A 27,286-nucleotide genomic window follows, 5' to 3' on the forward strand; every position below is an offset into this window, starting at 1 on the left:
TTGGCCGATTATGTATCATGGCTCTGGGTGTTCTTGACAACTCTCTGTGTAATGAATGACATTAGCACTGTTTTACCTGCTTTAAATTAGAAGTACAAGCCAAGCATTTCCATAAGAATTTCTGTCAAATATTTTTCAAATATCTATGGAAGACTTAGATTCCTATTCTAAGAGGAGAGACTTTTGTATAACTTTAACATTTTTTCTTGTTTTGTAGACTGCCAAGATCTCCACTTAGGGCAGTTGGGAATCTTCGACTCTGGAACACTGGGCAGGAGCTTTGCCATTGGCTGGCCAAGAAAGGGGAGGCAGAATGTCTGCATTGTTACACCATAGAGTTCAAACTTCAAAAGACTTTGGGTTAAACAGTATCATTTACTCTGCAAATGATTGTGTCTTTGCCTGTCTTCTATGATCATCCTAAACTAATGAAACACCTTTCAGGTCTTATGGATTCAGGTTACACTGTATTCTGGATGCTGTGGCAGCTGATACAGGTAGGATAGGCTTGCGTTTTATGGGAAATGTTGGGAAGGAAAGAACTCATCTCTCCAACTCTCCGGTTCTTATTCAAATTAAACATCTGTGCATGTAAAAATTAGGTTAACTAATCTAGGTTGTTGTAGAAAACAGTGCTGAACCTAGAGAAATGCTTTAGTTGTTAGGTTTTTAAAAATATATAATAATGTGAAAGGCAAAGTTTCCTTTTGCTTGATGGCTTAAGTGAATGTTCTGTTATGAAGGTACAATTTGAAAATGGTAGATTATTTCTTTACATTTTATTTTCTGTACTAAATCTTATAAATGATTTTAACTTGGTGTGTGTGTATGTATGAGTGTGTATTCATGTTGATGGGTTTATTGCTCTTTCTAGGGCCTTTGAAAAATGGAGCCAAACTCTCTGAGGACTAAAGTCCCAGCTTTCTTGTCTGATTTGGGGAAGGCCACATTGAGGGGAATCAGAAAGTGTCCCCGATGCGGCACATACAATGGAACCCGGGGACTGAGTTGTAAGAACAAGACATGTGGAACCATATTCCGCTACGGTGCACGGAAGCAGCCTAGTGTTGAAGCTGTCAAAATCATAACAGGCTCTGATCTTCAGGTTTACTCGGTGCGGCAAAGAGACCGGGGCCCTGATCACCGGTGCTTTGTGGAGCTAGGTGTGTCAGAGACGACAATCCAGACGGTGGATGGGACAATCATCACTCAGCTGAGCTCTGGACGATGTTATGTCCCCTCATGCCTGAAAGCTGCCACCCAGAGCGTTGTGGAGAATCAGTGCCAGCACATCAAGCTGGCAGTGAACTGCCAGGCAGAAGCCACCCCTCTGACTCTGAAAAGCTCAGTCCTGAATGCAATGCAGGCCTCCCCAGAAACCAAGCAGACCATCTGGCAGCTGGCCACAGAGCCCACAGGTCCCCTTGTACAGAGGATTACTAAAAACATTTTGGTGGTGAAATGCAAGGCAAGCCAGAAGCATAGTTTGGGGTATTTGCATACATCCTTTGTGCAGAAAATCAGTGCCAAAAGCTTGCCCGAGCGCCGGTTCTTCTGCTCCTGCCAGGCTCTGAAATCGCATAAGTCGAATGCCTCCAAGGATGAGGTGGCCCAGAGGTGTATTCATTTCTTTGCTTGCATCTGTGCCTTTGCCAGTGACGAGACATTGGCTCAGGAATTCTCAGACTTCCTAAATTTTGATTCCAGCGGTAGGTGGTGTGTTGACACAGTTACTCTTTTTCTAAAATGGCAATGAAAGAGTTCCCTGATGGCATTTGGAGATTGTCCTAGCAACCTTCAGAAGCAGTTGCTAGATAATTCAAACGAAAAGCATTCCTTCTTTTAATCCCAGTAAGCACACTTGCATAAAGTTGGTTGGTTGGTTGGTTGGTTGGTTGGTTGGTTCGTCGATTGAAATTAATGATCAAGAGACTTGGGCATTTTCACTGAGACAATGAATCTAGCAAAAGTTAACTTTGCTTTGCTTTTTTGTTGTGTTTTTTTTAACTCTTTCATAGATGCCCTATATTAATAAAAACAAAGAGCAAACAAACAAACACTTATTTTGGCTTGCTTGCTTGTTTCTCATCTTTGAAGATGAGGAAAACTAATACCTTGCTCAAAAGACATTTAAAGACTACATCATCTTTTGTTGTGGTTTTTAACATAGTTTTATCTTTTTTTTTTTTTTAATTTTTTTTTTTTCAACGTTTATTTATTTTTGGGACAGAGAGAGACAGAGCATGAACGGGGGAGGGGCAGAGAGAGAGGGAGACACAGAATCGGAAACAGGCTCCAGGCTCTGAGCCATCAGCCCAGAGCCCGATGCGGGGCTCGAACTCACGGACCGCGAGACAACATAGTTTTATCTTATAGATGCTTTTTATTTTCATTTCTTAATGATCTTTAGTTGGCAGTAACTCCCAACTTTTTAGTATTATTTCTCTGTAGAGTCTTTTATCATGTTAATGGTCCATGAACAAAAACCTATGTGTTGGGGAGTTCTTTAAAGGGAATTATGTGGGGCGCCTGGGTGGCTCAGTCGGTTAAGTGGCCAACTTCGGCTCAGGTCATGATCTCGCGGTCCGTGAGTTCGAGCCCCGTGTCAGGCTCTGTGCTGACAGCTCAGAGCCTGGAGCCTGTTTCAGATTCTGTGTCTCCCTCTCTCTGACCCTCCCCCGTTCATGCTTTGTCTCTCAATGTCTCAAAAATAAATAAACGTTAAAAAAATTTTTAAAAAAAATAAATAAATAAAGGGAATTATGTTAGGGGTGGGTGGCTCAGTCAATTGTGCATCCAACGACTCTTGATTTCAGCTCAGGCTGTGATCTCATGGTCATGAGATTGAGCTCCAAGTTGGCCTCAATGCTGAGCATGGAGCCTGCTTAAGATTCTCTCCCTCTCCCTATGCCCCTCCCCTGCTCATGCGTGTGCTCTCTAAATAAATAAATAAATAAATAAATAAATAAATAAATAAATAAATAGGAATTTATTTTAAAGCAGGCAATCACTCCATAATTTGTGTTTTATAAATTAATTTTTCTCTAGGTAGGGTCCCATACTTACTCTTGGATGGTATTAATAACTAAGAAATGTGTTATATTTTAGGTCTTAAAGAGGTTATTGTGCCCCAGTTAGGTTGCCATTCAGAATCGACAGTATCAGCTTGTGAGTCTACTGCCTCTAAGCCAAAGAAGAGGAAAAAAGAGGAAGTACCTGGTGAGCAGCTGTTTCATTTGTTTGGTGGTGTTGTCCTTAGAGATTGTTTTACTGTATTTTATGTATTTCACTCAATCTTAGCAAATGCAGAAATAATGTTTGTTATGTTTTTTTTCTGAAAAAAGTTTTATCCCTCATTGATAATTCTTTGTGAAATTGAGCTAAGAGTTGGTTCTTTTGGCTGAGTATAAGATCCAACCAGATTCTCCTTTTATTATTGTATATTTTATTTATCCCTTAAATATTTGGGCCAGTTTTACACCTTAATTTGCCATAGGATAGTGTTATGAAGTTTTCATCCATAGAGCATTTTTAAAAATTTGTGACAATGGTTAATTATATCTTCTGCACTAATTTAAGAGTATAGTTTCTTATCTGTATTTTCAATATGTGGCATCATATATATATATTTTCTTTTTTAATGTAAATGTACCAGTGGCAATTAAGGAGTCATATAAATCAATATGAAAATAGTGAAGTGCTTTTGTAAATAAGTGTTGCAAGTCCTAGACTCTAAACAAAAGAAAAATACTACCAGTCTACACATGTAAGTAGGAACATTTTTGTGGTGAGAGGGAGTATTTTTGGAAGTGGGTCAAATGGTCATGCACAGGAGTTTTGATGCTGGGATGTTGGAGAAAGATGGAGAAAAAAGTGACATGGGCATTTCTGTTTTTGAGAAGTAATTCTGGCAGCAATATAGAGCAGAGACTGTTGTTAAATGTTTATTTATTGGTCTTTCCCAAGAAAACCTGAAAGCAAAAAAAAAAAAAAAAAAAAGTTCTTATCCTTTGACTCAGTAGTCCTGATTCTGAGGAAATAATCCTTGATACAGGAAAAACATTTTGTCCACAGATGTTAACTTTACAATTATTTATAATATTGAAAAATTAAAAACAAATAAGGGCCAACCACTAGGGGTAGTTAAATAAACCATAATAAATTAACTTGATAGAATATTAGGCAGCCATTGAAAATTATTATAAAGAAGTATAAAGAAATGTTTAGATAACTCAGGTAAAATACAGAATGCTCAGTAAAATTTGATTTTCATACAAACAATAATTTTTAGTATAAGTATGTCCCATGCAATATTTGGAACATACCTATATTAAAAAGCCATTTATTTGAAATTTAGATTTTTTTTTTTTTTTTTGCTAAATTTGGTGATCCTGGGATAATCACAGTTACTTAAAATCACTAAACCAGCAAAATCAGCTACACACACACACAAGTTTTCTGGTAGTTCACCAGAAAATTGATAGTGATTGAGAAGTGGGAACAGTGGGTGAATTTTTTTTCTTCTTTTCACTTCTAGGTCCCACACCCACATCCCAATTTCCAGTAAAGAGCATATAAAACTTAAAATGTTATGTATTAATGCTAATGTTAATTCCTTCTAGAAGCTGAAGCTAACTTAGACCTTAGCAAAGACATTTTATGTTTTAGACTCTTGAGAAATTAATATTGAATTGATTTATATTCTGCAGACATATTATTAAATTATTAAATCACTATAATGATGTGTGGTTTAGGTGCACAGACGAACAGTTCACTGCTGCCTCAGGATGCAGTGAGCAGTAATCTAAGGAAAAGTGGCCTGAAAAAACCTGTGGTTGCTTCTTCATTAAAAAGGCAGGGTAAGTTTCCCTTAGCCAGGGTAGGCTAAAGAGGTGGAAAATCATCCTGAAGAAGCCCAAAGCAATATAATCAAAAGAAATGTTGCATGTTATCCCCCAAAGAGTGGTAAGATAAACACGAGCAGGCACTGAGGCTGCGATCTATTCTGTTCCACTGGTTTCAAATCATACCCAGACCCAAATTGTGTCTTTTTAACGACAAACGCAGCAAAGATTCCTTCATGTTTTGGCAGTACATGTTCTATAAGATATTTTCCTTTTGTTGCCTGTTACCCACATGCAGTTGGTGTGGAGCCTCAAACTTGAAGAAATATATTTTATAATTCTGCAGGGATAAATATTCATTGAGAAAGGCAAATATAATCTGTTCTCCCAAGTTGAAGTTTGGGGCACCTGGCTGGCTCAGCCAGTAGATCATGTGACTCTTGATCTCAGGGTTGTGAGTACAAGCCCCATGTTGGGCATAGAGATTACTTAATCAATCAATCAATCAAAAGTCAACATGCGTTAAAAAAAAAACGAAGTTTGAAAACATACCTAAAAGCAGTAGCATGGTTATCTTTCTGAACTTATGAGACAAAATAACTTAATTTGAACATAGCCTATATATTTACTTTTCTATTCAGCATAATTAGGCCCATACATTTGGGGATCAACATTTTCTTAACTCTCATATATTATGGCTGAGTGATTAAAAACTAGATATCATCCCTGCACTCATACTGTGGTTTTAAAGACAAGATCAGTACATAAATAGCATATAATACAAAACCAAATCTTAATTAACCAATTAGCTAAGAACTGACATATTCCAGGAATAAATGTTTTTGGAAGCTCAAGAAGTAAACAAATCAAAAATATCAGGTAGAAGATTTTTAACAGATTTCCATCACTTCCTTTGGTACAAAGGAAAAATAAAATAAAATAAAATAAAATAAAATAAAATAGATTTTCATCCAAATTATCACTAAATACATTTACCTAATGAGAATTTTAGTTTCAAATGAATAGTAGTTGTGGCATCCTTATCTCCTGATTTATAGATCTCTAAAGCAACCGTTATACAAGGCCATTCTTAAGTTTGCAGTTTCTTTTTTTCAAAGATTTTATTTTTAAGTAATCTCTGCACCCAATGTAAAGATAGAACTCATGACCCCAAGGTCAAGAGTCACATGCTCCACTGACTGAGCCAGCGAGGCTCTCCTCCAATTTGCAGTTTAATGTTGAAAGGCTGCAAACCTTCTATGGTTAATAATCACAACTTTTCAATTTTTTTCTAGATGGATTCTTTTTTTTTTTTTTTAAGTTTATTTATTTATTTTGAGAGAGAAAGTGAGCAGGGGGGGAGGCAGAGAGAGAATCCAAGCAGGCACTGTACAGTCAGCACAGAGCTCGGTGCTAGGCTTGAACTCACAAACCATGAGATCATGACCTGAGCCCAAACCAAGAGTCAGACGCTCAACCAGCTGAGCAACCCAGCACCCCTCTAGATGGATTTAAAAAAAAAAAAAATCCTAGAATTTTCCATTTCATTTAATGTATCCAATTTCTTTAAATTTCAGCTTGTTGCTCTTTTCTGTACAAAATCCGCAGCTTTTTCAGACTTCAGTTAACTGTTGTTTTTGAAAAAAAACCCATAAAAATTACTGAAAAGTTTTTTGTTTGTTTTTCCTAGCCTGTGGTCAGCTGTTAGATGAGGCTCAAGTGACCCTGTCCTTCCAAGACTGGCTGGCCAGTGTCACGGAACGCATCCATCAAACCATGCACTATCAGTTTGATGGTAAGTATTGGTCGCCCAACTTAGCTATTGCTGAAAGTAGAAGAATTAAAGTAATTGTGTTGTAGTTCTATTCTGGTTTTTTTGACTTAAGTTTTTGTTTTAATTCCAATATAGTTAGCATTCAGTGTTATATTAGTTTCAGGTATACGATATAGTGATTCCATAATCCCATACATCATCTGGTGTTCATCACTACAAGTGCATTCCTTAATCCCCATCACATATTTCACCAATCCCCCGACTCTCCTCCCCTCTGGTAACCATCAGTTTGTTCTCTGTAGTTAAGAGTCTGTTTCTTGATTTTTCTCTCTCTCTCTGTCTCTTCTTTTCCTTTGTTTTGTTTCTTAAATTCCACATTAGAGTGAAATCGTATGATACTTGTCTTTCTCTGACTGACTTATTTCACCTATCATTATACTCTCTGGCTCTATCCATGTTGTTGCAAATGGTAGTTCTGTTCTGTTTTGATAGGAAAAGTAATTAGGCTTCAGTCCAGCGTGCATTAGGCCACAAGAAAGTAGAGATTTAAATGAAATAAAGGAATAATCACATCATTAAAACACAGGACTAGCAGAATGAATTTAGAGATGGAGGAGCGCAAATAGTAAATAATAAGTAAAGGTAGATGGCCTTGGTCTTAGGGTATGCCTGTCTGTGCACACATGTATATGGACGTGTGTTAGGTGAGAGAGATGCCAAAGCCTTAGAAGATCATTCTAACTCTCAAACTTAAAATCAGAGCAAGGGAGGAAAACGTTTAGAAAAAAATCTAAATATGTGAGACTAAGATAGTTATATAAAATTACATAGACATATTAAGGAAGATTGGAGAATACAGGCTGGATTTGGGTTGATTGTGATAACTTCATGGGACCTCAGCAATTTCAGAGGTGGACCAGCCAACCAGTCCTGGCCCATAGCCTTAAAAACATCCTTGATGGCTAGTTTTCCAGGCTTTGTCCAGTAGTGAGGAGCTCACCACTTTTTCAGGCAGCTCATAACATTGCTGGACAGTGAGAGCTGTGAGGAAAGTGTTCCTCACACTAAGTAGAAATATTTGCTTCTAATACTTCCTGTTGGTTCTGGTTCACTCTAGCCACATGGAGTAGGCCTGTTCTAAGTGACAGTCCCTACCACTGCACACATAGCTGTCATGCTGCCTGACAGGTCTTCTTTTCTCCAAGTGATACATCTTAGGTCTTCAAACACTCCTCATAGCATATTTGCAGACCTCATATAATTGTAATGTTCTTTGCTGAATATGTTGCAGTTTATGATTATCATTTTAATCTTTTTTTTAAGTTTACTAATTTATTTTGGGAGAGAGAGAAAGAACGTGAGCAGGGAAGGGGCAGAGAGAATGGGAGAGAGAGAATCCCAAACAGGCTCCACACTGTCAGCGCAGAGCCTCACTTGGGGCTCCATCTCACAAACCATGAGATCATGACCTGAGCTGAGATCAAGAATCGGACACTTAACCGACTGAGCCACCCAGGCGTCCAATGACTGTCATTTGAAAAATGAAACAGGTGCCTGGCTGGCTCAGTCGGTAGAACATGTGATTTTTGATCTCAGGGTTGCAAGTTTGAGCCCCACATTGGGTGTAGAGATTATTTAAAAATAAAATCTTTAGGGGGGCGCCTGGGTGGCTCAGTCGGTTAAGCGTCCAACTCCTGGTTTCTGCTCAGGTCATGATCTCACAGTTCGTGAGTTCAGGCCCCATATCGGCTCCATGCTGACTGTGGAGCCTACTTGGGATTCTCTCTCCCTCTTCCTCTGGCCCTCCTCCACTTGTACTCTCTCTCTGTCTCTAAAAATAAATAAATAAAATGAAATAAAATCTTTAGGGGCACCTGCGTGGCTCAGTTCATTAAGTGACTGACTTCAGTTCAGGTCATGATCTCGCAGTTCATGAGTTAGAGCTGTACATTGGGCTCTGTGCTTACAGCTCAGAGCCTAGAGCCTGCTTCAGATTCTGTGTCTCCCTCTCTCTCTTCCCCTTCCCCACTCTGTCTCTCTCTGTCTCAAAAACTGACATTAAAAAAAAGTTATAAAAAAATAAAATAAAATCTTTTATAAATAAATACATAAATACATACATACATACATACATACATACATACATACATACGAGGCACCTGGGTGGCACAGTCGGTTGATCATCCAACTATTGGTTTTGGCTCAGGTCATGAGCTCACGGTTTGTGGGTTCAAGCCCCATGTCAGGCTCTGTGCTGACAGTACGGAACCTGCTTAGGATTCTCTCTCCCTTGCTTTCTGCCCTTCCCCTTCCCCTACTCCCTCTCTTTGTCTCTCTCTCAAAATAAATAAATAAACTTGAAAAAATTATTTATAAATAAATAGATAAATAAATAAATAAGACACTCCAAAGTGAATAGTAGCTCAAAAGGAGACAATCAACAGGAGATGAGTTTTGAAAGATTATAATAGTTACGGCTTCATGGTAAGGGAAGAGACAAGAATGGAGATCTTACAATACATGTTTAATTTTGTTTATATTAATTCAGAATAAATAAAACTTCAGAAGTTACTTTTTAGAAATATGAAATAAATTAAGAGTTTCAAAGAGTCTATGTTTGGGTCTGCCTGGATGGTTCACTCAGTTTAGTGTCTGACTCTTGATCACACCGCAGGTCCTGATCTCACAGTTCATGAGACTGAGCCCCGCATTGGGCTCAGCACTGACAGCATGTGGACTGCTTGGGATTTTCTCTCTCTGCCCCTCCCCTGCTCTCTTTCTCTTAAAAAAATAATAAATAAATAAAATAGTCTGTTTTTTTCCTGTTAAAATTGTATTTATTTACTATTTGAAGTAATGTAATAAGTACCTATAAACCGATCTCCCCAAATCAAAGATAGAATGCCAACAATAATGTAAGATGCACACGGTGGTCCCTCTCTGTCCCATTCTCCATTACCACTCCTCCTCACCATCTCCATTACCACTACCTTTGTCAAAGTCATCATCATCTCTCCTGGACTGTGAATCTGTATGTTTTATGTGGGCTTTTCAAGAGTAATTTGTACGTCTAAACCCTGGCATCACATCACCTGAGTTCTAGTTAGTTAGCACTTCTTTTAGACCAGTCATGATCTCTGCATGTAGCCCACAATCTAAGTTCAAGATGAAAAATTTTAAGATTCCTTTGTATGGTGACTTTTCCAAACTGTCCATATATCACTGTTTTAGTAACTCAGAAGCGGTGACAGTTTTGTCATTGACATTCTGCATTCAATAAAATATATAAAAACATTTGAAAGAACGTAAAGTCTTTCTGTGGACTTCTAGAAAACCTTTTATTTTTATTTTTCTTGGTTTGACCTTTGTTTCAAAAAGGCATCTGAGGAGTGCCTGGCTGGCTCAGTTGGTAGAGCATGAGACTCTTGATCTCAGGGTTGTAAGTTCAAGCATCACACTGGGTATGGAGCCTACCTAAAAAAACAAAAAACAAAATAACAACAAAAAAAACTTCTTTAAATAAAAAGGCATCTGAACTGTCTTTAAGAGTCTTCTTTAAGAACCATTCTTGGGATGTCTGGGTGGCTCGGTAGGTTAAGCGTCTGACCCTTAAATTTGGCTCAGGTCATGATCCCAGGGTCGTGGGATCGAGCCCTATGTTGGGCTCTACACTGAATGTGGAACCTGCTTAAGATTCTCTCTCTCTCTCTCTCTCTCTCTCTCTCTCTCTCTCAGGGGCACCTGGTGGCTCAGTCAGTTAAGTGTCCAACTCTTGATTTCAGCTCAGATCATGATCTTACAGTTCATGAGTTCGAGCCCCACATCAGGTTCTGTGCCAACAGTGCAGAGCCTGCTTGGGATTCTCTGTCTCCCTCTTTCTCTGCCCCTTCCTGCTCATGCTCTCTCTCTCAAAAATAAATAAATATTTTTTTTAAAAAAGATACCCACTCTCTCTCTCTGCTCCTCCCCAACACCCCACTCCTGTGTCTGCACGCACTCTCTCAAATTAAAAAAAAAAAAAAGAACCATTCTTTAAGTTGTATCTAGCCAGATAGTAATTCTGGAACAGGTTTTTTTGTTTGTGTTTTGTTTTGTTTGTAAGCTCTATACCTGATGTGGAGCTTGAACTCACAACCCTGAGATCAAGAGTCACTTGCTCTACCACTGAGCCAGCCAGGCACCCTCCTCATGGACAGTTTTTTTTTTTTTTTTTTTTTTTAAATTTTTTTTTTTTTTCAACGTTTATTTATTTTTGGGACAGAGAGAGACAGAGCATGAACGGGGGAGGGGCAGAGAGAGAGGGAGACACGGAATCGGAAACAGGCTCCAGGCTCTGAGCCATCAGCCCAGAGCCTGACGCGGGGCTCGAACTCACAGACCGCGAGATCGTGACCTGGCTGAAGTCGGATGCTTAACCGACTGCACCACCCAGGCGCCCCCCTCATGGACAGTTTTTAAAGAAAACTCTGACCTCTTCCAACCCCTCCGCTAACATTGTTTCTGCTGCCTTTTTGTTGACCTTAGTGTCTTGCAAGTTTCTATAAGAGGTTTTTTACATATTTTCAAAACATTTTGCCTTCTTAGAGATCATATTCAGAGAGAAAGACCGATGCTTGGTGGATAAACAGTGTCCTGACTTTGTGGCACTCTTGGCCCAGACCATCTGAGTGACACCTTGCAGTTACTTTGCTTGGACATAAATGCACATAGCAAATGCTTGGAGACAGTGAGCAGGATTGAATCAAATTTACCTTCTCAACTCAGCCTCATTGTACTCACCTCATTTCAGATACTCTTTAAAGGGAAAAGTCTGGGCTATGCTGGTGTTTATGAAACTGAGGAATTGAAAAGCTATCTTTGGCAGATGACAAGGGTCTGTTGTATTTGTCATAATAGAGATCAAGAGTAGGGCTGGTGACAGTGCTTGACTCATAAAGGTCAATCAAAGCCTTTTTGCCTCTGTATAAAGCAGTCTCAGTGGCATTTTTAGTTGTTAGTGCCATCCAATTCCATTTCTTCCACTTCTCCCTACATGTCAGAAAGCCCACTGAGCTTCTTTAAACGAGTTTCTTCTTATTTGATATAGGCAAACCAGAGCCACTGGTGTTCCACATTCCTCAGTCCTTTTTTGATGCTCTGCAACAAAGAATATCTATAGGAAGTGCAAAGAAACGGCTTCCCAACTCCACCACAGGTATGGGATTTTTTTTCCTCAGGAACAACAATAGATATCTTGACCTTAGAGAATTATGCTTAGAGAAACCGTGTGGTATTTTCAGGATTAGGACTTCTAGTCACATGCTCAAAACATGAAGCCTTAGCCAGTCAGCTCTTGGAATAATGATCACTCCCCTCAAAGGTACCATACTTATTCCAGTAAGAGTTAATGGAAAAATTCAGAAAGCACAAACTTGGTAAAAGGACAGTGAAGTGTAATGAGGGTGCCCACTAAGAAGTTTGACATTTTCTAGATATGAACCAATTTCAGCAAAAGCATTGTAAGTTCCAGTTGTTATTTGCACTGGCTTCTTGGAAGCATATTACAATCTGTACCAAAAACAAAAACTTGTTTTTCATGGTTCCCAATTTTGATGAAGGAAGATTTTATTTTTAGAGTAATTCTTAGGCTTGGAACCCTTTATAATTACATTATTCTGGTGCTTATTTCTTGGTTTTCTATTACATCTTCTACTAGAAATTTCATGATACTTATTAGGTACTGTAAGGAAACGAGGGAGAGAGGAGGAAGAATAGATAGCTCAGTGGTAAATAGCCCAAGAGTAACTATAGCTGGACATCAATGCTATTTCTTTAGTTAGTAGTTATTTGATGATTATAATAGGGACTGAGGTTTAATTCTATCTTTGAGGTTGAATTCTATCTGTGAATCACTGTTTAGGGCTATAAAAATCTTTGTCTTCACAGCTTATCTATCTGAGGCAGTGTTGATTCTTTCTTTCACCTTAAACTTTAGGCCTCCTAATACATTACTTTTAACCCATCCTTTAGCTATTTTTGCAGGCCTTTTGGTGAAACCCCTTTATAATCCTTCAGGCAAGGCAACAGGTTGGCAACCATGTTAACTGGCCTAAACTCCATGTAATTCTTTTCAGAACTATAATTTGACCTCTGGTATATCTAAAGTTGTGAGAGGTTGTAAGGTGCTGTTTTTAATTTTTTTTTTTTTCAACGTTTATTTTATTTTTGGGACAGAGAGAGACAGAGCATGAACGGGGGAGGGGCAGAGAGAGAGGGAGACACAGAATCAGAAACAGGCTCCAGGCTCTGAGCCATCAGCCCAGAGCCTGACGCGGGGCTCGAACTCACGGACCGCGAGATCGTGACCTGGCTGAAGTCGGACGCTTAACCGACTGCGCCACCCAGGCGCCCCTGTAAGGTGCTGTTTTATAATGGAGTCCTGTGCGTGTAGCTATACCAAACAAAGAAATCAGTTGCTAAGGTAGCAAAAATAAGTAGCATCTCAAAGAAGCATCAGAGACATCTGTTAGCAGAAATCCATATCATTTGATTTACCACATTTCTGCCAAACCTATTACAGATTTGCCTCTAGAATTTCTTTTTTAAAAGTGCTGAGATTCTATAAGGAAAGGATAGCACTGCACTGAACTTTCTAAAAACTGGATAACAAATACAATGAAAGAGAATGTTATTTTTTTGGTAGTCTAATCTTGTTCCCTTCTTACATTGAAGCTTTTGTTCGGAAAGACGCCTTGCCACTGGGAACCTTTTCCAAGTATACCTGGCATATCACTAATATCCTGCAAGTTAAACAAATCTTAGATACCCCAGAGGTAAGAGTGTATTTCTACAATAGTAGGAGGGCAAAGAGGGGAAGAAAGAGAAGCAAGTGCAGGAAGTATGTTTGCACCAATTCCTTGAGTTATAGACACTGAAGAGAATTCCTTTTTTTCATACTAAAAGATTATTCAGAAATATTCATGGCTGCATAGTTCTGACTGTGATTTTAATGGGTATTCCCTGTGGTTTGAAAAAGTATCTTAAATTGGAATATCCTTTTTCTTTGCCTTTAGGATCAGAAAACAGAGATCATTTTTCTTGTGAATTAGATAATGAACCCCTACTAGCTATGGTGAGCCCTACATTAACCGGCAGGGAGCTAGAAATTATATAAATAATTTGAGATAATATACTATTGGTGAGCTCAATGAACTCAGCACAATTAAATGCTTCTCCACAAACTGCAATTTAGTTCTCATTAGAAAAATGACCCTTAATTATTTGGCATTCTTTTTTGCAAGAGGAATATTAGACATTTTTAAACATTTTCTTTTTCAAGCAGATCCTGAAAATTTGAGGCTTTTCCCTTCCTACAGTAATGGAATATTGTAGAAAATTCAGCATAGTGTGGTTTGATACATTAAGATTAGCTTAATTGCAAGGCATTGTTACTTTCAGAAAAAGAATAAGTTGTTTGGTAGTTATAAAACTTACATGTGAACCCTAGAAAAGCCCTGTGTTAGCACTAAAGGCACTTGAGGAACCTCTTTAATTGTTGGATGTTACAGAGATAGCTTCTCGCCTGGAGCAAGTGTTCAGGGAGGCACTATCACTGTCAAGTGAAGGAAGAGAACTAATTGATAATCTTGGAGTGTCGGTCTGTTTGGGCATTACTTACCTGCATCGCCTCATTCAAACTCACAACCATGTGTTGGTATTAACTGAATTTTGCCGATGAGAAAGGCTATATGCCCTGCTGTTTAGTGGCAAAGACCAATTCAAGTTCTGTCTGGCTTAGTCCCAAGGATGGTGTGAAGCATACAAGGTGTTAGGCCAGCTGTAGATGCTGTCAGTAGAGCTTTTAGGAGAAGAATCATGCTAGCAGAGCAGGAGGGAAGGGAACAAAACTGATTTGAGAGCAAGTCTATGCCAGCAGCCATTGCATAGCCATGAAGATGTTAGAGGTTCAGTTCATAGATAGTTTGGCTGGGGTTCAAATTAAAGTTATAGAGAAAAAAAGGAAAGTCATGAATGATGTAAAGGAGAAAAGGCAGATTTCTTGATAGCATTTACTTGAAAATACAAGAGGAGGTTTCCATTAATTTGAGTGTAACAAAAAAGAATAAGTGAAAGATCTGTTGTCATCCAAATGTTTGTCTACTTTGAAAGTTTTTCCTTTCTCACCTTTCTTGGTATTGACTTCATGTCCAGATGCCCTTGGAAATCACTCGGAGTTTTATCCAGAACCGGGATGGGACTTATGAGCTGTTTAAATGCCCTAAAGTGGAAGTAGAGAGCATAGCAGAAACCTATGGTCGTATAGAAAAGCAACCTGTGCTGCGACCTTTGGAACTAAAAACTTTTCTCAAAGTTGGTAAGTGAAATTGTGCTTTCAATAGCGCATTTTCCTTTGAAGGTTAGCTGTGTGCATTGAACTGTCCTAGACATTGGATCTTGACCTTAAACAAAGAAGACACATGCATTCATCTTGTAAAGGCCATCATGGAATAAAGTGTTTTGTTTCTTTTGAAACAATGCTTTTAAAATAAAATTATAAGGGGCACCTGGCTGACTCAGTCAGTGGAGCACATGACTCTTGATCTTGGGGTTGTAAATTTGAGCTCCATGTTGGGTATAGAGATTACTTAAAAATAAAATCTCTAGGGGCGCCTGGGTGGCGCAGTCGGTTAAGCGTCCGACTTCAGCCAGGTCACGATCTCGCGGTCCGTGAGTTCGAGCCCCGCGTCAGGCTCTGGGCTGATGGCTCGGAGCCTGGAGCCTGTTTCCGATTCTGTGTCTCCCTCTCTCTCTGCCCCTCCCCCGTTCATGCTCTGTCTCTCTCTGTCCCAAAAATAAATAAAAACATTGAAAAAAAAAATTAAAAAAAAAATAAAATCTCTAAAAATAAATAGAATAGAAGTAATAAATACATATTCATTATAGAGAAATCATAGATTTCATTATAGACCATAAAGGAGAAAAGTGAACCACCTATAAGCTCATGCACCATAGAAGACATCACCATTAAGATTTTAGGGGTGCCTGGTGGCTCAGTCAGTTAACCTTCTGACTTCGGCTCAGGTCATGATCTCGCAATTTGTGAGTTTGAGCCCTGCAACAGGCTCTGTGCTGACAGCTCAGAGCCTGGAGCCTACTTCAGATTTTGTTTCTCCCTCTCTGTCTGCCCCTCCCCCTGCTCACACTGTGTGTGTGTGTGTGTGTGTGTGTGTGTGTGTGTGTGTGTGTGTGTGTGTATGTCTCAAAAATAAACATTAAAAAAAAAAAGAATTTGGCATATCTCCTTTTAGACTCTGTTCTACACATGAAAAGAGTTTACAAAACATGGGCTCATACCTCAGATACTTTTTTAACTTAAAAATATTATCATGACAGCTTTCCATATCTACCTTAAACATTATTTTTTAAAATTTTTTTAAAGTTTATTCATTTTTGAGAGAAAGAGAGAGAGAAAGACAGAGAGCATGAGTGGGGGAGGGGCAGAGAAAGAGGGAGACACAGAATCTGAAGCAGGGTCCAGCACAGAGCCCAACGTGGGGCTCGTACTCACGAACTGTGAGATCATGACCTGAGCCAAAGGTGGACGCTTTAACCGACTGAGCCACGCAGGTGCCTCTTAAACAATATTTTTTTAACTTTTTAAAATTTTATAAAACATACAGAATATAAAAATTATCATTTTAGGGGTGCCTGGGTGATTCAGTTGGCTAAGTGTCCGACTCTTCGGCTCAGGTCGTGATCTCATAGTTCATGGGTTCGAGTCCCACATCAGGCTCTGCATTAACAGTGCCAAGTCTGCTTGGGATCTTCTCTCTCTTCTCTCTCTCTACCCCTCCCCTGCTCACTCTCTGTCTCTCAAAATAAATAAATAAACTTAAAAAAATTTTTTAAATAAAATAGTTTACCATTTTAACCATTTTTAAGTGTATAGTTCTCAGGCATGAAGCACATTTACATTGTTGTGCAACTATTACCATCATCCATCTCCAGAACTTTTTTGTCGCCCTCCACTGAAACTGTACCATTAATTAGTAACTCCCCACTCTCACCTCACCCCTGGTCCCTGGCAACAACCATTCTATTTTCTGTCTCTATTAATTTGACTACTTTAGGCAGCTTATGTAAGTACAATCATACAGTATTTTTCCTTTCTCTGACTTATTTTACTTACTATAATGTCTACAAGGTTCATCCATGTTGTAGCAAGTGTCAAAATTTCTTTGCCCTTTTTTTTCTTTTTTTCTTTTTTTTTTTTTTTAAAGTAAGCAGTGTGCCCAACATGGGATCTCAGGACCCCAAGATCAAGATTCACATGCTCTGGGGCTCCTGGATGGCTCAGTTAAGCGTCTGACTTCAGCTCAGGTCATGATCTCACAGTTTGTGGGTTTGAGCTCTGTTGTCGGCCTCTGTGCTGACAGTTTGGAGCGTGGAGCCTGCTTCAGATTCTCCATGTCTCTCTTTCTCTCTGTCCCTCCCCCACTCACGCTCTGTCTCTCTCTCTCCCCTTCAAAAATAAACATTAAAAAAATAAATACATACATACATACATACATACATAAATAAATAAATAAAAAGATTCACATGCTCTATCAACTGAACTAGCCAGATGCCCCATAGTTCTGAAAGGTATATTGTATTCTTTTAAATTCTGCTAGTTTTTTTTTTTTTTTTAGTAAAATGTTTATTTATTTTGAGAGAGAAAAGAGTGCATGAATGCAAGTGGGGGAAAGGTCAGAGAGAGAGATCTCATGAACCGTGAGCCGTGAGATCATGACCTGAGCCAAAATCAAGAGTTGGACCCTGCTAGTGTTTTATATTTTTTTGAAAGCATTCTGTAACCTGAGTTTTTCATGTTTAAATCTTTGATCCTCTGGAATTTATTTTGATGTAAGGTATGAGGTATGATTCTGCCACCTTTTATTTTCTTCCAGATAGCTATCTAATTGATGCACACTATTATAAGAAACACTTGTATTTTACTAACTGAAATTACTAATCACTAATTTTACTAATTGAAAATGCAACCTTTATATTATGCTAAATTCCTGTTCTATTTGTGTCCACTTTGGATCTTTCTGTTTTGTTCATTTAATCTGTCTAGACATATGCCAGTACCACACTCCTTTGGTTATTATGGGTTTGTAGTATGTTTTAGAACCATGTAATTTTAATTGTTTCTGGTTTCCTTGAAACTTGACCTTTTCTTGCTAGTCTCCCTTTTAATCTCATCCAGCTATCTTTTCTCCTTAATCTGGGCTCTCCTTAGTATTCTTTTGGCTCTATTTCCATGGAGGCTGGGTCTTATTTCATTTGAGGGTGCCAGACAGTTCCCTGAAATTTTTATTTGGATAGATACACCAGTAATCACTTTTCCCTTCCCTTGATTCTTCTCCACTGTTTCTCTCTCCTATTTTGTTGTTGTTGTTTTAATTTTTTTTTCTTTTTTTTTTATTACTGAACAGAGTTACATCTGTCCAGCCTCAAATTTTGGAATGGTACTAATCAATGTTCTTTTTTTTTTTTGGTCTTCAGGCAACACTTCCCCAGATCAAAAGGAGCCAACACCGTTCATCATTGAGTGGATTCCAGATATCCTTCCTCAGTCCAAGATTGGTGAGCTTCGGATCAAGTTTGAGTATGGTCACCACCGGAACGGGCATGTGGCGGAATACCAAGACCAGCGGCCACCGCTGGACCAGCCCTTGGAACTGGCGCCTCTGACCACCATCACTTTCCCTTGACAAGGGAAAAAACAAGAGTCTTTTGCTGCTAAATTTGCACATTCCCAACCCTTGACAATTTAAATACTAGTTAGGCACTTAGATGGCCCTGTCGCCTAGTGAACTGCTCTTAGCCAAGATGCAATTTCTTATCGCATTCAAGTGGATTCTGTTGAAGAAAAACTCTTCTTGTAAATGGCCTTTTTGGTGCTGCTGTGTATGGTCTTTGTTATAAATTGGGTGATATTTCTGGCTAGAATTTTTAAAGGAACAAAAAGGAAACCAGCTCTCTTTCCTTCTTAAAGAACTCACCTTTAGAGTTTGTTTCAAACTTTTTCTAATTCTCTAAGATGTTCGCAGCACTTCTTACACCAATAGTGTTGGAAAGTTAATAATACCCTGTTTAGGGCAGAATGTTAAGGACCATCCTGACAGAGTTCCAGTCATGCCCATTTATTTTGTTCTCAAATAAAAGCACAATGTCACTAGTTTTTCCAAAGTATATCTCATGTTGGCCTGATTATAAAATTATAAGCCTTTGGGGAGATTTAAGTAATAGTGAAATAGGAAAAAGAAGTCCAGGTATCAAGGGATTATTGACATTTCAAACTAATGCTTCTAATTACTTGTTCCCTAGATATTTATTTCCTTCTTTATTCAACAACAAGTTTAAGAGCTGGTAGGTTCAATTCCTGTTTTTGAGCTCATTGATCACAGAATGGTGATACTGAAGGACACAGAAGTGGAAGCCTGTCTTCAGGGAGAAAAGAAGGGAGTGACCATTTCCTATATGCCTCCTGTGTGCCAGACACTTTCATTTATAATCCCATTTTTCTCATTTAGTCCTTACTGTTTGAGTTTAGATATCACCTCTTCTTTTAAGTTAAAGAGACAGCCTGTTTTTCTTGCTGGAAACGGCATTAAAAATGTTTCATTTTAGTGCAAAGGGCATGTTCTTTCTACTTTATTATGTTACTTTGATATAAATTCCTTGTAAACCATTGTCCTTGGGAACATAAGAAAAATCCCACATAAAGGAGACTCCTGGTTTTCTTTTGACTGCAGGTAACAAAAACCCAACTCTAACCAGCTCAGGCAAAAATGGGAATGAATGGTTCATGGACTTTAACATAGGGCTGGACAGCCATCCTGGGTGGCACTAGGGTGTAACTAGGCCTCAGGAACCCTGGAGCCAAGGTCCATCTGACCCATCACTGTCTCTCCTGGGGCTTCACTCACTCTTAGCACAGAGCAGCACCCTCTAGCCAGAATTCCGACTTTTCAGGCACCTGAAAGTAAGACTTACACTTTTACACTGGAGCGGGATTGGCTGCTCTACTCTCTCTCTCCTCCGAAGGGCAAAGACCCACAAGAAAGACTCTGATTGGCATTTTTGGTAAAAGGGGAGCTGTGTCCCTACAAGGGGGAAAGGGTAGGCAAATTAAGTGTTGTCTATCCTGTGTGATTGAGGGAATAGCTTGTGTGGAGAGCTCACAAATGCTTTCGACAGTGGGGGAATTCCTTGGGGAGACTCCAGAAGGTTTCACAGAGAACTTAGAACTTGTACTGGGCTTTAAAGGAGAAAGCGTTTGTATAGATATGGAGAAGAGAAATTAGGTAAAGCAGAGCCTGCTGAAAAGGAAGACCACCCAAGGAAACACAGTGGTTGGTCCATTCAGGAAATCCTGCAACCTGACTACTTTAAGGACATTGGCTACAGCTTTTTGACCAAGACAGACCTGTGAGTAACAGGCAAATGCCTGGATCTAGTAGTACTTGACTATAGCCACGGATGAGAATACCCACAAAGGCCATAAAACACTTGGCTGGGACAAATGATCCACCCAAAGAGGAACAGTACTGAAGTGTTAAGGTCTTTACCCTGGACCACCCCAACCCACCTTCACAGTCCATCAAAATCTGGAATGGGGTTCAGAGTTACATTGACCAATAATTCTAATTTGGCACTCTCTCTAACAGGTCAAGCATGGGACTACAAGTACCAGTAAGAGTACTGTACCCACTCTCAACATCCAGACCTCTGGGACACCACTAGCATTGACCTCATTTCAGACTCAGCCCACACTACCACCCCAGGGTGATCCCAGATACTCCCAGCAGAAAAAGGCTCTTCAAACTCTGCACACATCTGCCTCCCCACCTCTCCATGCTCCCACCTGCTATCCATTGCATACCTCCATTAGTCATAGGAATCCCCCATCTCTGGGAGAAAAGCTAATGCCTTTCAACATTGCAGCCACCATTTGTATTCCGGAGTGAACAGCTCAAAAACCTCCATGTCCACGTAGTCACCTGTTTAGTGCACGGACTGACAATCCTTAGACAATATTAATAGGTATGAGAGGGATGCCACCTTAACTCCTCCAGACAAAATGGCTGGGCCCCTAATGTGGGCATAATGAGAACAACTTGCTGCCACTCCACCCAGATCACTTTGGTTCTAACCTATCATGTCCCTGCTTCTACCAGAACTACTGTCATCTCAACAGCTCGCTGGCTTAGAAGAACGATAAGCCACTCAGAGACCTCCTGAAAATCTGACTCTAAGAACCACCGACATAAGTGAGGGTCTGTAGGCCCGCCACCTAGTTCTTTCATGGTACCAGACGTCATCGGTCCCAGTCACATAAGTTCACCCTTTCACTGATTCCTATTATGTCCTTTCTGCCAGTAACCCACCCTTCCTTCCAACCCATGTGTACATGCATATATATGCACACACATCATAACACTCTGGCCTCCTACTCATCTAGCTCTGGCCACCTACAGAATGCAGCCTGTGTACATCATCTAAGAGGCACTATTCTTTCAGTATCTGGTTCTCCCAGGTCAGAGCCCAAAACCTGCTCTCTATTAGAATAACCAAGGGAAATCGCACTGTATCTGCTAAAGGTGAGAGAATGGGCAGGGGCTGCCCTCCTCCAGCCCTTTGAATGACCTGAACCCTCTCAAGTACTCATCACATACAACACAGAAAAGTTAGCCACAGAGAAAAATCCCTGGGTTTTTTTTTTTTTTTTTTTTTTTTTTTTTTGGTGAATTTTCCCAAGATGAACCTTCTCACCCCCTTGGCTTATTTCTCTTTTGTCTCCCAGATTCTGGCTTCCTAGTTTTCTTCCTATTTTGTGATTTCTGATACTCCTTATTGAATGCTTTTTTTTAAGTTTTTTTTTTTTTTTTTAAAGTAATCTCTATACCCAACTTGGTGTTCGAACTTACAACCCTGAGATCAAGAGTCATCTGTTCCACTGACTAAGCAAGCCAGGCACCCCTGGATGCTTTTTTAAAAACTGCCTTACAGACCTTGCTCCTTGTCTGCATGCCTTCCCACCATCCAGCTCTGCAAGCTCCCTTCACATCTTTGTACCATCACACCTGCCTCGCCAAGGGACTAGGATACCGCGTTTTACCATAGTGCTCTATGCATAGGCATCACCCAGGGATCTAGTTACAATCTAGCATATTCTGATTCAGAGGTTCTAGGGTAGGGTCCAAGATTCTGCATTTATGTCCTCAAACTGATGCAGCATGTACTGGACTGCACAAATGCAGCTGGACTCCAGACTGCACTCTCCATAGCAAGACCTAATGCCTGACTTGGTACTGTGACTCCCACCTCTCACTGCCACTAATGGGAGGGCAGGGCTGGAGGTCGGTGACACAAAGCAATCAGCAGCAGCTGCTAGAGCAATAGCTAGCATGCACCTAAGCGTTTCAAGGCAGTGTGTTAGGTTGAGATGCTTTACGGTATGCTCCCACGAAGTTGCTCCAACCCTTGGAGGCACTGGCCTTCCTCCTACCAACTGGTTCCAACTCCACAATTTCAGAAGTAAAAAGTGTTATCTGTAACCACCACGACATTCCCTGCGGTTTTCCTCCCTTCTCTCCAGCACTTTTTCAACTGTCCTCTTCACACCACCTTAAGGTTCAGATTTTAAACCCTGGGTTCAAACCCTGACTCTGCCACCAGCTTATTAACTATGCAACCTTGGGCAAGTTATTCAACCCTATGGTCCGGTGACCTCACCTGGATGATGTGTGTACTAAATTAGGTACTGTGTGTGAAATCCTCATTAAATACCATCTATTACCCTTTTGCCTATTGTTTGCTCTCCCTTCCTTTTCCGTCGTGTTTTTCTAACTTGGCCTTGAGACTGGAATGTTTTGTTTACTGTTAACAGAAAAGCTACAAATCAATATGAAAGGGTGTGTGTAGTGCTGGCATTCATTTTCTTCGTTATCTTTTTCCCTTTTTTTTTTTTCAAAATTTCTCCGATGAACAATATTACTTCGGTAAGTTCCAAAAAGGAAAAGTCCTACCCTTAAAACAAAGGACATAAAGGTTACTCCACAGAAAGGTGGAAAAGAAAAAGACGCCTTGGCGCCGCGGGCGGGGGCCGGTCACGTGGCGGCCGCCCCCTTTCCCCCCTCCTCAGCGAGGTGACGTAAGTCACGTACCCCTCCCGCCCGCGCCGCTCCTTCCGGCCGGTTGGGCAGCTCTTTCTTCCACCAGGCGGCGCCGCAGGACGTTCTGTTGCCGACGCCTTCTGCGCAGCCTCACTGGAGCCCGGGACACGTCACCACTTTCGCGTCTTTTCTGGAGAGCGCGGGAAGGCGAGTGCAGGAGGGTGGTGACGACATTGGGGTTCCCCGCGTGGCTCGCGGGGGCGGGGCCGGGGACGTGGCGCGCCAGGAGAGGGGAGGGCGGGTGGCGCCGCGCGCAGGCTGACTGGGCCACGCCCACCTCGTGACCCACTGTGTGGCCGAACTGCTGGAAAGGTGCTGACGAGGCGGGTTGGATGGGGAGGGGCACTCGTCCCTACGCGAGGCCCTTTCGAGGTCGTTATTTCGCCCAGGTCGCCCTCAGACGTGCCCCGGGCGCCTCTGGGTCCAACTTTAAGCCGAGCACCGACTTCCTGGCACCCTCCTGGGGGCGGGTCCAAGCCCGCGCAGCGGCCGGCGCGCCCTCAGGGCAGCGGAGTGGACTCGGGGCACGTGGGCCCGGGCCGCACACCAGCTGCAGACCGCGCGGCTCTTCGGGGAAGGAGTCGCCGCGCCCAGGCCCCTCCCCGCCGTGGCTCAGGCTTTCTTCCTCCCCGGCCTCCCAGTATTGGCCCGCCCCCACTCTTGCCGTTCCTGCCTGCGCCGGGAGAGAGGAGGAATGTGGGCTCTGGAAGGAGACTGGGCTTTGAATCCCCACCCGCCGCTTAGTCTTGGCCTTGGGCGAGTCATTCAGTATTCGGAGTGTCGGTTTCTTCCTTTGTAAAATACGGATTGTACCATCCACTTAAGAGATGTATTAGTCTGTCCCTAACAGGGTAGGCGGTCAGTCAAAATATGAAACTTAAAATCCACCTTTTGCCATTGGGTCCTTAGAACCAGTTTGCAGGGCCATTAATCCCTCGGTAGCCCTTAGAAGGCTTCGTGTAGTTCCGTGTACTGGTTTTTAAGAGAAGCGCTTCCCTTTTCTTAATGTGAACTCCACAGCCTGCCCAGTGGCTTTGAAAGAAAAGGGGGGCAAGGGGCTCATCCACGACCTGATGAGTTGAACATGGGGCCTAATGAAAGTTTAGGGACGGGTGGTTACTGGAGTTTTTGTCTGGGCCCCAGCCCTTGTGAAACTACTTAACTGAGGCACCACAGGATTTCCTGCTGGGAACCCTGTCTAGGGCACACACTGCCAGGTACCCTTCAGTTGTCTCTCTCCTGTTGCTGTGCCTTGTCAGAATCTTTCGTCTCGTATTACGTTGCTGTGGCCAAGTCATTTTTCCTGGGATGGCCTGATCCCTGGGGACAAGCTAGCTTCCAGTAGCTTATGTAGGAGGCTGGTCTGAGTAAACAGTGCAAGACTATCTTCTTGAAGGAGGAAAACTAATGTATCCTGAAGTGCTATTTAGCATGTGTCACAAACTGTATTAGGTTTTTCTTTTTCTTTTTTAAAATTTACATCCAAATTAGTTAGCATATAGTGCAACAATGATTTCAGGAGATTACTTAGTGGCCCTTACCCATTTAGCCCACTCCTCCTCCCACAACCCATCCAGTAACCCTCAGTTTGTTCTCCGTATTTATGAGTCTCTTCTGTTTTGCCCCCTCCCTGTTTTTCTATTTTTGTTTCCCTTCCCTTATGTTCCTCTGTTTTCTCTCAAAGTCCTCATGTGAGTGAAGTCATATGATTTTTGTCTTTCTCTAATTTCACTTAGCATAATACCCTCCAGTTCCATCCACATAGCTGCAAATGGCAAGATTTCCTTCTTTTTGATTGCCGAGTAATACTCCATTGTATATATATACCACATCTTCTTTATCCATTCATCCATCGATGGACATTTGGGCTCTTTCCATACTTTGGCTATTGTTGATAGTGCTGCTATAAACATGGGGGTGCATCTGTCTCTTCGAAACAGCACACCTGTATCCCGTGGATAAATACCTAGTAGTGCAATTGCTGGGTCGTAGGGTAGTTCTATTTTTAGTTTTTTGAGGAACCTCCATACTGTTTTTCAGAATGGCTGCACCCGCTTGCATTCCCATGTATTAGGTTTTTCACACAAGTTACCATCTCATTTGATTTCCACAACCAGTCCTATGAGCTAGGTGGAATTATCATCCCTTTACATAGAAGAGGAAACTGTGGTTCACCAGCTTAAATGACATAACTCACAGCAAGGATATGGTAAAGTCATGTGTTTGGGAGTCCATACTAAAGTTTGGTTCTGTGGCAGTGGCAAGAAACAGTACCTGGGCAGCCTTTCTCTAGGATGTGTGATGCCCAGGACCATCCTAGAGGGTATGAGTGAAGGCATGTTACAGTGTAGGCTTCACCTCCATACCCCCACTCTCTTGGCCACTCCTGCCATTTGTATCAAAGCAAAACCAGGTTAAATGACAAAGGGCAGCATTTGTGACTCCAAAAGACAGAGAAGGGGTAACTTCCCCCCACTTTGCCTCAGTCATGGATGTGTTAATGGAAGGACTCCTGTGTATCAGAGTTGAGCCTTTTTTTAGCACCTGGCAGGAGCCACCTCTCCTTGCACCTGCTCCTTCTACAAACCATTGCTCATTTGCCAGTCAGCAAGGCAAAAGGCAGAAATGTGGTGTCTGAGTAAGTTGGATCCAATGTACCTCGGGACGGCTGTGTTCTCTATATTATGTTGTGAGAGTGGCAGCTCATACTCACTGCTGAGTTGTACGTGGAACTGCAAGAGACAAGAGAAAGGCAACAAAGGCATAAGTCCCCTCTCCATTTTCATTCTTTTAATTCTTGAACTTGGCTAGCACAATAGTTAAAAAAATTCCCAAGATGAGGCAAGCTAATAAGGACTCAGGTATCTTGGAGTAATTCCTTAAAACCCGGAACTTTGTAAGTAAATACTCCATGGTTTTGAGCAAGGCAGGTAGTTTCCAATCAAGAGAACAGATGAGCCTACTTGATTCAGGGTCACTTTGAATAGGCATTTGTTTTTGTTTTCATTTTTTTCTTTCTCTTTGCTGGCAAAGCAGTCCTTGCTGTCCTGACTCATGGCATATTTATTAAAACCTACAAGGTATGGACCCTTAGGTGCTTATAGTCTAATTGGAGAAATGTCTTTTGTTTTGTCTAATACAGCCTGCACACCTAAGTGACAGGAAATGAGTTTCCCACAGTAAAATTACATGTGATGGGTGATTAACTATCCAGGAAAGTAAACCATGAAATTTCAAGTGTATTGCCTGAAAGTTTGAGGACACGCAGAACATTGATCAGATGACTGAGAGCAATCTCAGGAAGGAAGGGCTGGAAAATGGTCATAATTTTGGTTAAGTCTGATCAATTGTGTTATAAAGTGTTTTGGGGACCTGAACACGAGGGATTTGGCCATCCTTGGAAGCACCAGCACTGCCTAAAGAAGGGTAGGTCTTGACTAAGGGGACTTGAGCTCCATGATTCCCTTGGTCAGACTGCTCTTACAGCAGGGAAGAAGGGCCCTGCCCTAAAGGAGAGATGTGACTTCAGGTTACTTTTTTTTTTTTTTTAAGTTAATTTTTTCCCCCATTTATTTTTGAGAGAGAGCAGAAGCAGGGGAGGGGCAGAGAGAGAGAGGGAGAGAGAGAGAGGATCCCCAGCAGTATTTGCACTGTCAGCACAGAGCCCAATGTGGGGCTTGAACTCACAAACTGTGAGATGATAACCTGAGTCAAAACCAGGAGTTGGACGTTCAACCGACTGAGCCCCAGTTACTTGTATTCTAAGTTCCATATTTACCAAGCAGTCTTCAGACCATGAGGAAAAGATCAGCCAGTCAAGTCAATTCAACCATTCCAGAGCCTCAGAATGTCTGTTATTCTTCATTTGAATCCATACATTGATTGGCATTTGGTTTATATGTCCCTTGGCCTCTGTGTGAACTTAGTTAATAAGTGTTTGAGAGATGGGTCCCCTTGCAGTTGGCCAGCCTGAAAGTGTAAGGCCCAGATCTGGGTTCTTCTTTTAATTCAGCAATTAAGTACTGCCTAGGGGGACCTGTGGAAAAGGGGTAGGAGACGAGAGAGCAGGGGTGGGAAGCTAGCTTCGCCAAGGAAAGACTACCCTTGTCTTATTGTTGACTTCCCTGTTGCATCAGGAAAATTGCATCCAGGAAAATTATATTCTCAGCACAAGGCAGAAAGTGTTAAACTGTAGTTGAGCGATGCAGGCTTGGAGTGCTCTAGATCACCATGGTAAGATTATTGTGGGAGGTTAAAGGATGGTGCCACGAGAAGGTTGGTAGGACTTGCCAGGTGCATGTGGTTTCAGCAGATGGAGATGTCAGAGGTGGAGAAGTACACTCCCCTCCAGAGCTAATGTAACATATATAGTCATATGATCCCTTAGCTGTTAAGCCAAGGTAAAAACGTTGTGGCAGGAGAGGGAGTGGTAGGACCCAGAGAAAAGTAAGGATAAGCAACTA

General features: G+C 41.3%; 1 protein-coding gene and 1 long non-coding RNA gene across 2 annotated transcripts; both read left to right on the plus strand.

The window, feature by feature from the left end:
- Positions 1-265: 265 nt before the first annotated feature.
- On the plus strand, positions 266-19,281 carry CA3H2orf42 (chromosome A3 C2orf42 homolog). Its single transcript, XM_025932788.2, has 9 exons — positions 266-497; positions 875-1,709; positions 3,109-3,219; positions 4,755-4,859; positions 6,535-6,639; positions 11,705-11,812; positions 13,330-13,430; positions 14,809-14,971; positions 18,148-19,281. Exons 2-9 carry the CDS (start codon positions 887-889, stop codon positions 18,354-18,356), a joined length of 1,725 nt encoding a protein of 574 aa, XP_025788573.2. The 5' UTR covers positions 266-497; positions 875-886; the 3' UTR covers positions 18,357-19,281.
- LOC147582451 (uncharacterized) lies at positions 11,823-13,137 on the plus strand. Its single transcript, XR_015249134.1, has 2 exons — positions 11,823-12,779; positions 13,016-13,137. It is a non-coding gene; the product is annotated as an uncharacterized LOC147582451 (long non-coding RNA).
- Positions 19,282-27,286: the final 8,005 nt, after the last annotated feature.

This window comes from Puma concolor, chromosome A3 (assembly GCF_028749965.1).
Source record: "Puma concolor isolate L17-30 chromosome A3, mPumCon1.1.hap2, whole genome shotgun sequence".
NCBI classification, from domain to species: domain Eukaryota; kingdom Metazoa; phylum Chordata; class Mammalia; order Carnivora; family Felidae; genus Puma; species Puma concolor.